Source organism: Salmo salar, chromosome ssa16, assembly GCF_905237065.1.
Source record: "Salmo salar chromosome ssa16, Ssal_v3.1, whole genome shotgun sequence".
In the NCBI taxonomy this organism is placed as follows: domain Eukaryota; kingdom Metazoa; phylum Chordata; class Actinopteri; order Salmoniformes; family Salmonidae; genus Salmo; species Salmo salar.
Window position 1 is genome coordinate 70,590,646 of NC_059457.1, and position 13,319 is coordinate 70,603,964.

The following is a 13,319-nucleotide window of genomic DNA, read 5'->3' on the forward strand; positions in this document are numbered from 1 at the left end:
CTATAGGGCTGACTATAGGACAACAGGGAGGTAGTGTGAATGTCTATAGGGCTGACTATATGACAACAGGGAGGTAGTGTGAATGTCTATAGGGCTGACTATAGGACAACAGGGAGGTAGTGTGAATGTCTATAGGGCTGACTATAGGACAACAGGGAGGTAGTGTGAATGTCTATAGGGCTGACTATAGGACAACAGGGAGGTAGTGTGAATGTCTATAGGGCTGACTATAGGACAACAGGGAGGTAGTGTGAATGTCTATAGGGCTGACTATAGGACAACAGGGAGGTAGTGTGAATGTCTATAGGGCTGACTATATGACAACAGGGAGGTAGTGTGAATGTTTATAGGGCTGACTATAGGACAACAGGGAGGTAGTGTGAATGTCTATAGGGCTGACTATAGGACAACAGGGAGGTAGTGTGAATGTCTATAGGGCTGACTATAGGACAACAGGGAGGTAGTGTGAATGTTTATAGGGCTGACTATAGGACAACAGGGAGGTAGTGTGAATGTTTATAGGGCTGACTATAGGACAACAGGGAGGTAGTGTGAATGTCTATAGGGCTGACTATAGGACAACATGGAGGTAGTCTGAATGTCTATAGGGCTGACTATAGGACAACAGGGAGGCAGTGTGAATGTCTATATGGCTGACTATAGGACAACATTGAGGTAGTGTGAATGTCTATAGGGCTGACTATATGACAACAGGGAGGTAGTGTGAATGTCTATAGGGCTGACTATAGGACAACAGGGAGGTAGTGTGAATGTCTATAGGGCTGACTATAGGACAACAGGGAGGTAGTGTGAATGTCTACAGGGCTGACTATATGACAACAGGGAGGTAGTGTGAATGTCTATAGGGCTGACTATAGGACAACAGGGAGGTAGTGTGAATGTCTATAGGGCTGACTATAGGACAACAGGGAGGTAGTGTGAATGTCTATAGGGCTGACTATAGGACAACAGGGAGGTAGTGTGAATGTCTATAGGGCTGACTATAGGACAACAGGGAGGTAGTGTGAATGTCTATAGGGCTGACTATAGGACAACAGGGAGGTAGTGTGAATGTCTATAGGGCTGACTATAGGACAACATGGAGGTAGTGTGAATGTCTATAGGGCTGACTATAGGACAACAGGTAGGTAGTGTGAATGTCTATAGGGCTGACTATATGACAACAGGGAGGTAGTGTGAATGTTTATAGGGCTGACTATAGGACAACAGGGAGGTAGTGTGAATGTTTATAGGGCTGACTAGGACAACAGGGAGGTAGTGTGAATGTCTATATGGCTGACTATAGGACAACAGGGAGGTAGTGTGAATGTCTATAGGGCTGACTATAGGACAACAGGGAGGAAGTGTGAATGTTTATAGGGCTGACTATAGGACAACAGGGAGGAAGTGTGAATGTCTATAGGGCTGACTATATGACAACAGGAGGTAGTGTGAATGTCTATATGGCTGACTAGGACAACAGGGAGGTAGTGTGAATGTCTACAGGGCTGACTATAGGACAACAGGGAGGTAGTGTGAATGTCTATAGGGCTGACTATATGACAACAGGGAGGTAGTGTGAATGTCTATAGGGCTGACTATAGGACAAAAGGGAGGCAGTGTGAATGTTTATAGGGCTGACTATAGGACAACAGGGAGGTAGTGTGAATGTCTATAGGGCTGACTATATGACAACAGGGAGGTAGTGTGAATGTCTATAGGGCTGACTATATGACAACAGGGAGGTAGTGTGAATGTCTATAGGGCTGACTATAGGACAACAGGAGGTAGTGTGAATGTCTATAGGGCTGACTATAGGACAACAGGGAGGTAGTGTGAATGTTTATAGGGCTGACCTGGAACGACCAAGAGGCTCAGTCATATCATTATTTTACGCCTGACTTCCCTATGCGCAGACCTGTCAGTTTACGATGTTGGTATGGCAGTGATAGCCTGTCCTGTCACTTCCAGAGATACCAACGTGTGTGTGTGTGTGTGTGTGTGTGTGTGTGTGTGTGTGTGTGTGTGTGTGTGTGTGTGTGTGTGTGTGTGTGTGTGTGTGTGTGTGTGTGTGTGTGTGTGTGTGTACACACGTGCCCCACAGCATGCCCTGTCTCTTGGCCTAGATCTCTATGGTCACATGATGTAAATACGGCTTTGTCCAAACCTGGGCAGGACAAGCGCTTTGTCTTTCCTCTTTCCTTTTCTTGATGCAACATTTTATTTTACAGATATTACAGATATGCAGATATTCCTTGTTCATTGCTCTCTGTTGATTGCACACTAATTGCAATTACTAATTCACAATAGAATTTGCATAGAAATACGTGACTGCGATAAGTAGAGGAATAAGTGTTTGTGTAACTTTACCGTTGGTGAACGTGCTGAGTCTTTATTAACCCATCTCTTTCAACACACCTGTGCTTTTCCCTTGCTCAGGCGTTGCATGCATCAACCAATGGTTGCCTGCCATGTCATCAACTGTAACGTCCGGCATCAGATTGCTATAACATACTGTATGATGTGGCTAGCTGATGCGCAAAATACTTATCCAGGCGTTGTAAGATCTGGCATGCATCAGCAATGTCTGAGCAGGGGAACACGACCGCCGTCTTCCCATGACCCTATTGTGTCGCTGCGTTTTGCTGAAGCTCATTGGCTGAGTGAAAAATGAGCAGTTTATACAATGCTTAGCCTGTAACAATTGCTTGGCGCTGGGCTGACGCCGAGAGAGAGAGAGAGAGAGAGAGAGAGAGAGAGAGAGAGAGAGAGAGAGAGAGAGAGAGAGAGAGAGAGAGAGAGAGAGAGAGAGAGAGAGAGAGAGAGAGAGAGTTTTACTCTGATTACATCCCAGGGACGTCAATATCTCCTGCGAGCAGCGACTGCTAACACCACAAACACTCCATCACCCTCAGCTGGCAATTAGATACCATAATAAATGATCCAATAAACCACCCTCCGTTCCCCTCTCTCCATCTCTCCCTCCACCCACTCTCTACTCTCTCTCTCTCCTCATCTCTCCCCCCACTCTTTATCTTCCCCTCTATCACTCTCTCCTTCATCCTCTACCTCTCTCTCTCTCTCTTCTCCCAGCCATAAAACCTTCCACTGCGCTACTGTCTATCACAGTGTGTTCTTGGAGGGAGCCATGAAAATCTGTGCTCATTAGAGATGTCAGCTTCCCACCCAGGCATTGCAGAATAGCAAGACCAGCCTCTTATAAACAGTACACAGAGGATATACAGACACACACAGAGAGGCAAGAGACACACACACACACACACACACACACACACACACACACACTTTGATGAGAAATGCAGCACTGGGACACCTGAACTGTACTGTGTTACTATTCATTTCCAGTACCGCTTGAACTGTTTAGAGACAAAAACAGTCTTTGAACGTGTGCCTGCAGTGCTGCTGTTCTAAGATGATGTTTCTCTTCCAAACAGCCTGATTAAGCTGACCTTCAGGCAGAGGGAAATCATTAAAGGTGTTTGAGTAGTGTGAACATCCTGTAATGAAGTATTCACACAGCCGTAGGTAACCAATTCTTCAGGATGCCAATTTACTGGAGAACAGCACACCTTCCACAGCCCGACATGAATAAAAAGACGAGTCATTGTTGCAATGACTACTGTCTAGCGTATATTTTTGTTCGGGACTTTTTTCGCAAAGCACAAAATACCTCTGAAGTGTCAAATGAAGTTTACAATGAAACTCGGTTTTAATTGCAACCTTTCACCAGGTTGTTATTGTAAAATAGTGTATTAAATAACCTACTAGGTTAAATAAGGATAATATTAATAGACAATGTGAAACAATAAACCACATCAACATTTGAGTAGCGCATACCCAAAATGGCCACCACGATGTCATCCTTGAGGATTTCGATGGACCCTCGTGACAAGAAGTAGAGGGCAGTAAGCACGTCTCCACAGTGGACCAGTGTGTCGCCCGGTGGGGAGTGCGTGGTCTTGAACCTCATGGCCAGGGCCCTCAGGCAGCCCTTAGTAGCCCCTTGGAATGCCTTGCAGCCCTGGAGCAGACTCGCGTTGAGGTGGAGGCAGATATCAGCCTGGAGACACTCTGGGAAACCCTTTAGGACCTGGGGGCGTGAAAAGACAGGCCACAGCAATAGGAGAATGGTCAGATAGGACCGGGATGGATTTGTCTGTGGTGTTATCAGAGATGTGCTGTCAAACTAAGTCGAGACGTCTTTGGGTGTGGGTCTGGTTTGAGTTTGCGAGTCAGATATGGTTTGGAATCCAGAGTGGGTTGATACAATTGCCAATTGTGTTTTGGTCTTCTTCTCAAAATCGAAATACTGCATTGTCATATGTGACTGTTTGAGGGGGGTATTTTTATGGCATCTTTCCATAGCCTTTAATCAGAGTACTAGCAGGTGGGGGTAAACAGATGGATATCCAACACTACTATACAAGACACAACAAACTAGGAAAACATGGAAACAAACATGGAAACACATCTTCCCTTTGATTAAAAAATAATTAGCACAAGTGTGCTCATGAGGGAGCTTTCTATCTTAGTGGGGTATCATTAGTGTCTGTGATTCAGATTTATTATAAAAATGAATAAATAAAAGACTTACCTCAACTGAATTAACCTGTCATGTCATTTAGAGTTTAAGGATCAGAGTAACAGAAGTATTTCAACTACTTAAACTACCACATGCTTAAATGCAAATAGTTTCAATGGAAAAAAATGTCACCTAAATTATTCAGTATCATGACATTAATGCCCACAATTGGAAAACAAGTAATTTGCCTGGGACTGAGCACCACACTTGGTTACAGGTCAAAGGTCATGAGATGACTGCAAATCGAGGAGAAAATCTTGAACTGTGACATCACAGGGGACCAAAAGGGCAAGGGAAGGCTTCAAACACACAAAAGGGGAAAATGAAACAATGAAACATTCTTACTCTATATCACATACAAAATCTACATTTCTTGAAAAAGAGAGGCTATTTTTCATTAGTTGGGGAAAAAATCATAGCAGAAGATTTTGGAAAGGAGAGTTTGAACAACATTTGGCAAGTGCAGGTGCAATATCGTTGGACATGTGTGTCAAGCCTCCCACAATGAGGGAAACCTGGCAGTGCCAAGCTGTCTATGCCTCTCCCATTGGCAGTATTCACAGCTTGGTAACTACCATATAAAATTGTGTGATTGTGTTCGAATACACAGATTTCATGCAAACGGCGACCTTGTGGCAAGCCACATGCAAGTCAGTCTGTGATGGACAATATGGGCTGCTAGAAGCACTAAGGATTATACTACTGGCTGGCATGCAATGGGGAAGTCAGTATATACACTGAGTGTACAAAACATTAAGAACATCGGTTCTTTCCATGACACCTACTCTTTCCAGGTGAAAGCTATGATCCCTTATTGATGTCACTTGTTAAATCCACTTCAGTCAGTGTAGATGAAGGGGAGGAGACAGATTAAAGAAGGATTTTTAAGCCTTGAGACAATTGAGACATGGATTGTGTATGTGTGCCATTCAGAGGGTGAATGGGCAAGACAAAACATTTAAGTGCCTTTGAACAGGGTATGGTAGTAGGTGCCAGGCACACCGGTTTGAGTGTGACAAGAACTGCAACACTGCTGGGTTTTTCACGCTCAACAGTTTCTCATGTGAACCAAGAAAAGTCCACCACGCAAAGGACATCCAGCCAACTTGACACAACTATGGGAAGCACTGGAATCAACATGGGCCAGCATCCCTGTGGAAAGCTTTCGACACCTTATAGTCCATGTCCCAATGAATTGAGGCTGTTCTGAGGGCCAAAGGGGGTTGCAACTCAATATTAGGAAGGTGTTCTTAATGTTTTCTATACTCAGTGTACATGACATGATCTAGAGAGGGCTACAGTATTTAAAAGTAACTGGGGAGCATGCCTTCAAATGAACATGCTTTTTTCCCTAGACTATAAAGACGAAGTTATGGATTTTAATAAATGTATTCTTTGATTTACATCTTGGTCTACGATTTACTACACTCTGCCATTTTTGAAAACAACACGTTTCAGAGGGAAATAAGTGAACACTATTATCTATGAACATAGTACCTCCTGCTCTTACCAGAGTGGTGAAGTCATTCCATTTGACATGATGCAGAAATGGAAAAGACACATTTCTATAAGTACAGTTAACATCACCAGGGGAAACGCCGGTTTACATACAGTATCCATGGCTTTCATTCTAGAGTTCAGAATCCTAATCAAGATCATAATAATGTCATATAACCATGTCGCTAAGGGAACACACTAGGCTTTATGTTAATGGTAAGAACCGTCTTGGAGACAAAGTTGTTTAAGGTCAGAAAAAAACATTGAACAGCTTCACAGAGAAGCTAAGTACTGTAGGAGAAACTAAGCAACGCCGTAACATAACCACGTCGTCAAACTGTGGGGCTGAACATTTAAAAACCTATTGAAGGACAACAGCAATCTGAATCATCAATCTGAGACTTAACCATTATGCATACCCTTATCCCACCATAAGAATAACGCTATGTCCCAATATAAGCATTTTTTGTTTGTTAAAGTCTCACTTGGAAGACTTATTAGCCCCAAACACACACACTCACAGACACAAACGCGCACACTCACAGCTTCCCAACCAATTACACCCACACCCACCCGCACCCTCCTACCCACACAACCCCCACACACTCCCCCTATTCGCACCATATTCATGTCGATGCCGTTGGTGTAGTTCCAGGCGTGTTGGAAGTACTCCTCCAGGCGTTGCCTCAGTGGGTTGGGGATCTGGTGGAAGCGGATGAATTCTTTGACCCGGAGCATCTGCAGGTGGTACCGCGCCGTACCGGAGTACAACCGTTGGATGATGGCCGACACATTACCAAAGATACTGGCGTACATCAGGGCTGCGAGAGGGAGAATCACACCAGACAGGAGATCATCATGTCGTCATCACTGTTAGCAATATTCTAATTTCCCTTAATTAATCAGTAGCTAGGAATATAGTAGTACAATAACTTATAGAGTAGTACTACTTGGCTTTACAGTAATAGTGATTCATTGTAGAAATATGAATAATGTATTCATTTGTTTGTTCGTTCATTCATTCCATCTGTTTTCAGTCCTAGCACAGTCTACACACTCACAGCCAATCAGCATGACACAGATGGAGAAGATCTTCTCGGAGTTGGTGTTGGGGGAGACGTTGCCAAAGCCCACGCTGGTCAGACTACTGAAGGTAAAATAGAGGGCCGTGACGTATTTGTCCTTGATGGACGGGCCAGAGCTGGGGTCACTGTAGTTGTACCTAGGTGGTGAGACGGTACACTCAGTTCCTGGTTCCATACATTTCATGGTATTTTTCCTACAGTATTATCTCAACATAATTTTGGGGAAAGTATCATTTTTTCATTTAACCTTTATTTAACTAGGCAAGTCAGATTAAGAACAAATTCTTATTTACAAGGATGGCCTACAACGGCCAAACCCAGACGACACTGGGCCAATTGTGCGCCGCCCTATGGGACTCCCTATCATGGCCGGTTGTGATACAGCCTGGAATTGAACCAAGGTGTCTGTAGTGACTCCTCAAGCACTGAGATGCAGTGCCTTAGACTGCTGCGCCATTTGGTTTTACCAATATTTCTTAGTTGAATTAACAAATCATGACGTTCTTTCCTATCGTTCAACTGCATCGTTATTAAAGAGTCACGTGATACAGTAAATAGTATTGGGGTACATTGAGGCACAAGTCCCTGGTATATATTGTTACGATATTCAGTAATTCAGTATATTTTATCTTGCCTAGTACCTCTTTCCAATGGACACGCCCAGGTTATCCAGCCAGCCAATCTTGTGCTCCAGATAGGGCTTCTCCACATTGCCGATGGCGTACCAGATGCAGGCCAGCCAATGGGCAATGAGGGCGAAGATGCACATGAGGAGCATAAGGACGGCGGCGCCGTACTCTGAATATCGGTCCAGCTTACGGGCCACGCGAACTAGTCGGAGCAACCGGGCGGTCTTCAGCAGGCCAATCAGAGTGGTGGTCTGAGGGGACATAGAAGTAAACAGAGCTGTGATTGTCTGGGGGTTTGAGTGTTGCAGTATAGTGCAGACACGTTATTTGTTAATTGGATGCACCACAACAGGAAGCAATTTGTTGTTATTAGGGGTACCAGATCAAAGGTTAGGAGTTAGGGTTAAGATAGTACTGTTACAATCAAGCTTGGCTGAATAACCACAATCCAGTTTCTTATTCCAGTTTCTAAATCACTGAACATGACAGTGTCAATGGAAGTGACCTCTGCAAAAAATAGACTGCTGTCTACACCAGCAGAGAGCAGTGGCAATGATATAAATGATAATATAACATATTTCCGTCATTCTAAAATGTTGTTATAAGGAGTGAGGAGGATTTATCAAGGCTACATACTGACACTAAGATGACTGCAGAAAAAAAACTTTTTTTTTTAAAGAACAATAAAGAAAATGACAGAGAACGTCCAAGTCTTCCAGCCAGGCAGCATGAAGCAAACACCACGCCTCTCCTGCCCTCCTGTTCAGTTTCATTTAAACAGCCTTAATCCTGGCATCTCTCCATCTCTGTTCCTGCCCAGCTAAATTAACACGGTGACCCCAAAAAAATAACCGACCACAGCCTGCCATGAGATAAGAGCTGATTTATTAGCGTCGCACAGTCTGCAAACAGCATAAGTGAGTCTTAGGGAAACGCTAATAGTTTGTTCCCCGTCTCATCAGGACCGACGATTATAGTAATATCCTGAGGGAAGTCATTACTACTACTGTTTCTCGTCCTCCACAGTCACCCAGCTCTCTGCGCCTGTATACATTTATTTACAGGGGGCTTCTCCCGTTTACACACGAGACTCAATTTGACAGTGACTATGGTTCCTTGTTTCATAGAAAGGGGTCTGATTTATGGCGCAACACTGACTTGACTCTGTCACAGGTGAAGGTCCTCTGCTGAGGGACACAGATGTTGAGGCTCTGAAAGCTCCATTACAAACTGCCCGGTCCATCCACCCAAATCTTCCCCCTAAATCGCTGCAATCATTTACAGCAGCTTTTGTCTCCTATACTCTTAGAAAAAAAGGTGTTACCTAGAACATAAAAGGGTTTTTTGGTTGTCCCCTAAGGAGAACGCTTTGAAGAACCCTTTTGGTTCCAGGTAGAACCCTTTTGGGTTCCATGTAGAACCCTGGAACCAAAAAGGTTTCTCTTATGGGGACAGCCAAAGAACCCTTTTTTTCTAAGAGTGTACTTCTCAACCGGGAAGAGAAATCAGACTCAGACAGACAGGGCATATCCTAAATCAATCAGAAATTCTTTCTATGTTTTTAGAATTTATCGTAACTGTTGATCTTGACTGGAATGTCGGATGTGCAGAGTGACTGAGGGGTTTGTGTGCAAAAAGGGGTGCTTTAGTAGGGTATATCAGTTGATGGTTGATTAAACTACTTGCTCAAGTCTGCAGTGCTTGTCAGTTGAAGAGTCGAGAGCTAAAGCTTCTCCCTAACAACCCTGGTGGTAAATGAAATGTGTCCGGGATGGGGTTGGCTAGTCATCTGTGTTGGCCTGTCCACTCTACACAACCCTTGATAGGCAGACAGCACATGATGGTTTATGTTCAACCACTGTCTGAAATAGAAGACATAGTCCCATAGGCTACTGGCTACAACAGGGTTTTCTAACTACGCTCATGGTCCCCGATCCCGATTTAGGAATTAATGCCTTTCCTACGCACGCCTTTCCTATGCACACATCAGTATTTGGTATACAGACTTACCTTATTTAGTTGCCTAACACACCCTGCAGGTGTGGCTACCGTGCAAGGTAGCCACACTCCTTATACATGTAATTCAACCGCTGAAAACCCTCCCACTTGCTGGCAAACAGGTTTTCTCATGGAGTTTTCATTCTATGGGGTTTTCAGTACATATTATCTTTACATAAGTTTTTAATTACAATTTTGTCGACAGACTCAACAGAAAACATTAAGAGAACGAGTTCAGAATATGGGGATCAATGAAAGAAAGCCATCTATGCATATGGTTCTCCGTTTCAGTACCAACTAGATTTAAAAATACTATTGTAGATTATTTAGGCAAATTTTAGGGTTAGGAAAGTATGTATGAATCACAAAAAAATGTTTGGAGAGTCTTCACGCTCTAAATACTGTATATTGATGAATGGAAATACAGTGGTTTGATTCATCCTGAAAGCTGTCATACTCAAGTTCAATCCATGAGATATTGGAAGAAATATCACCTAGAAGTATAACCTGTATAAATATAACCTAATTCTCACTAATCATGGAAGTGTATGACAACGGTCCAGTCGCCGTGAACCATGCGCCAGGCTCCAGGTTTAACCTGCTACGTGTGTTCTGAGTTACATAATGATTCAAATAGGTAACATGTCCCAAATTATTGCACAACGTTAGCCAGATATGATCCACTAATGCTAGCAACCCTCAAGAAAATGAATGATGCAAAAATAAATGCATGTGGGTATTTACTGACTGTGGCTCCTGATAGTGGCTAATATTTAACATGATACCAATTGTAAAATAAATCAGAGAAAAGCCTGGGCATATAATCAAAACATTATAAAGCGCATGCATCAACTCGGCAGGTCCAGCCCTACAGAAGCCTATGGCTTGGGTCTCCACACTTCATCCATGCAAATTATGAAGGCACACAATAAAAAAATCTGAATAACGCCACAGCTATTTATATCCTATTTCACTGTGAACAATAAAATACATTCCATGTTGATATGATTCAGTTTGCTTCCATATGGCTGGTTTCACATTCGCCTCCAGGGACCATAAGGAAAAATCATCTAAAACAATTGCTGTGTATTTACAATCTCCTTCTCCAAATGGATTACTCATTTACCTACCTAGCTCTTATCGATAGATCCTATGAAGTTGTAAATTACAGTGCACGGAAATTGCATTATTTCTATCAGAAAAAACAAAGTAGATGTCACAAGGTGGGTGTAGCTGGTGCATGAAGTCAGACGCAGGAGAGCAGAATGCTTGAGCAATGTACTTTACTCAAAATAATGGCACAAGGTAAACATACACTTGACCAACAATAAACGGTAATCAATTACGCACGGGTGAAAACAGCACCCGTCGAAAACAGGCCATAACGTACCGAATGAACATAGAAACAATCATGCACAAAAACATGGGGGAAACAGAGGGTTAAATACATGAACATGTAATTGGGGAATGAAACCAGGGGTGTAGAAAACAAAGACAAAACAAATGGAAAATGAAAGGTGGATCGGCGATGGCTAGAAGACCGGTGACGTCGACTGTTTCCGGTCACAACTTGCAGACTTGTTTACGTGCTGCTGTGCGTTTTGTTGCCGATCTTACTTTGCTACCTGACTACCTCACGGTTTTTACTTTTTCATTACCGTATATTTTTTGTTTTTCCCTCACTCAACTTTTTTCATTCAACTTTTTCACCCCGGAGGTTTTATCTGGACATGGTTCGTCAGGACTTCAAACAGCCGAAGCTATGTAACATTAACATGATGCCTTCTAATTGCAGTCGTTGTACTTATAATATACAGGAGAACGATCGCCTTACGGCAAGGATAGCTGTGCTGCAAGCCCAGCTTCAGACGCGATCGTTAGGCAAGGGTAATTTCAGTGTAGGAAAGGATGAAACAGCATCTGTGCCACCAGTAAGTACAGATAGTAACGCTAGTATAAACCCCCTCGCACGGTCCCCGCGGCCGGACAACTTTCTCATGGCTTTTGGAGGGAAATGCTGTAGGAATGCTCAACCGGTGTCGCTTATTCAGCCGACAGAAGCTTTCAACCGGTTCTCCCCATTAAGCGAGTCGGAATCGGAGGCCGAAACTTCTCTGGTCTCTACTCCTCCCGTTGTGGGGTCTGAGACGCCGAAGGCACCCACCATTAGCTCTGACAAATTGAAAACCCTAGTCATTGGCGACTCCATTACCCGCAGTATTAGACTAAAAACGAATCATCCAGCGATCATACACTGTTTACCAGGGGGCAGGGCTACCGACGTTAAGGCTAATCTAAAGACGGTGCTGGCTAAAGCTAAAACTGGCGAGTGTAGAGAGTATAGAGATATTGTTATCCACATCGGCACCAACGATGTTTGGATGAAACAGTCAGAGGTCACCAAGCGCAACATAGCTTCAGCGTGTAAATCAGCTAGAAAGATGTGTCGGCATCGATTAATTGTCTCTGGCCCCCTCCCAGTTAGGGGGAGTGATGAGCTCTACAGCAGAGTCTCACAACTCAATCGCTGGTTGAAAACTGTGTTCTGCCACTCCCAAAAGATAGAATTTGTAGAAAATTGGCCCTCTTTCTGGGACTCACCCACAAACAGGACCAAGCCTGGCCTGTTGAGGAGTGACGGACTCCATCCTAGCTGGAGGGGTGCTCTCATCTTATCTACGAACATAGACAGGGCTCTAACTCCCCTAGCTTCACAATGAAATAGGGTGCAGGCCAGGCAGCAGGCTGTTAGCCAGTCTGCTAGTTTAGTGGAGTCTGCCACTAGCACAGTCAGCGTAGTCAGCTCAGCTTTCCCCATTGAGACCGTGTCTGTGCCTCGATTTAGGTTGGGCAAAATTAAAGATGGCGGTGTTCGCTTTAGCAATCTCACTAGTATAAAGACCTCCTCCATTCCTGCCATTATTGAAAGAGATTGTGATACCTCACATCTCAAAATTGGGTTACTTAATGTTAGATCCCTCACTTCCAAGGCAGTTATAGTCAATGAACTAATCACTGATCATAATCTTGATGTGATTGGCCTGACTGAAACATGGCTTAAGCCTGATGAATTTACTGTGTTAAATGAGGCCTCACCCCCTGGTTACACTAGTGGCCATACCCACCATGCATCCGACAAAGGCGGAGGTGTTGCTAACATTTACCATAGCAAATTTCAATTTCCCCCCCCAAAAAACAATGACGTTTTCGTCTTTTGAGCTTCTAGTCATGAAATCTATGCAGCCTACTCACTCACTTTTTATAGCTACTGTTTACAGGCCTCCTGGGCCATATGCAGTGTTCCTCACTGAGTTCCCTGAATTCCTATCGGATCTTGTAGTCATAGCAGATAATATTCAAATTTTTGGTGACTTTAACATTCACATGGAAAAGTCCACAGACCCACTCCAAAAGGCTTTCGGAGCCATCATCGACTCAGTGGGTTTTGTCCAACATGTCTCTGGACCTACTCACTGCCACAGTCATACTCTGGACCTAGTTTTGTCC

At 43.8% G+C, this 13,319-nt stretch overlaps 1 protein-coding gene across 6 annotated transcripts in view; it reads right to left on the minus strand.

Moving 5' to 3' along the window:
* Positions 1 to 13,319, minus strand: part of LOC106590765 (potassium voltage-gated channel subfamily H member 7) — a 162,550-nt gene that overhangs the window by 75,171 nt on the left and 74,060 nt on the right. For 5 of the 6 annotated variants that reach the window (XM_045697659.1, XM_045697656.1, XM_045697657.1 and 2 more), the window contains 4 exons: positions 7,827 to 8,065; positions 7,162 to 7,322; positions 6,722 to 6,921; positions 3,859 to 4,111 (listed from right to left, as the gene is read on the minus strand). In XM_045697659.1, coding sequence (XP_045553615.1) covers positions 3,859 to 4,111; positions 6,722 to 6,921; positions 7,162 to 7,322; positions 7,827 to 8,065 — 853 coding nt within the window. The remainder of the gene's footprint in view (positions 1 to 3,858; positions 4,112 to 6,721; positions 6,922 to 7,161; positions 7,323 to 7,826; positions 8,066 to 13,319) is intronic. The other variant, XM_045697655.1, reaches the window with a different exon arrangement.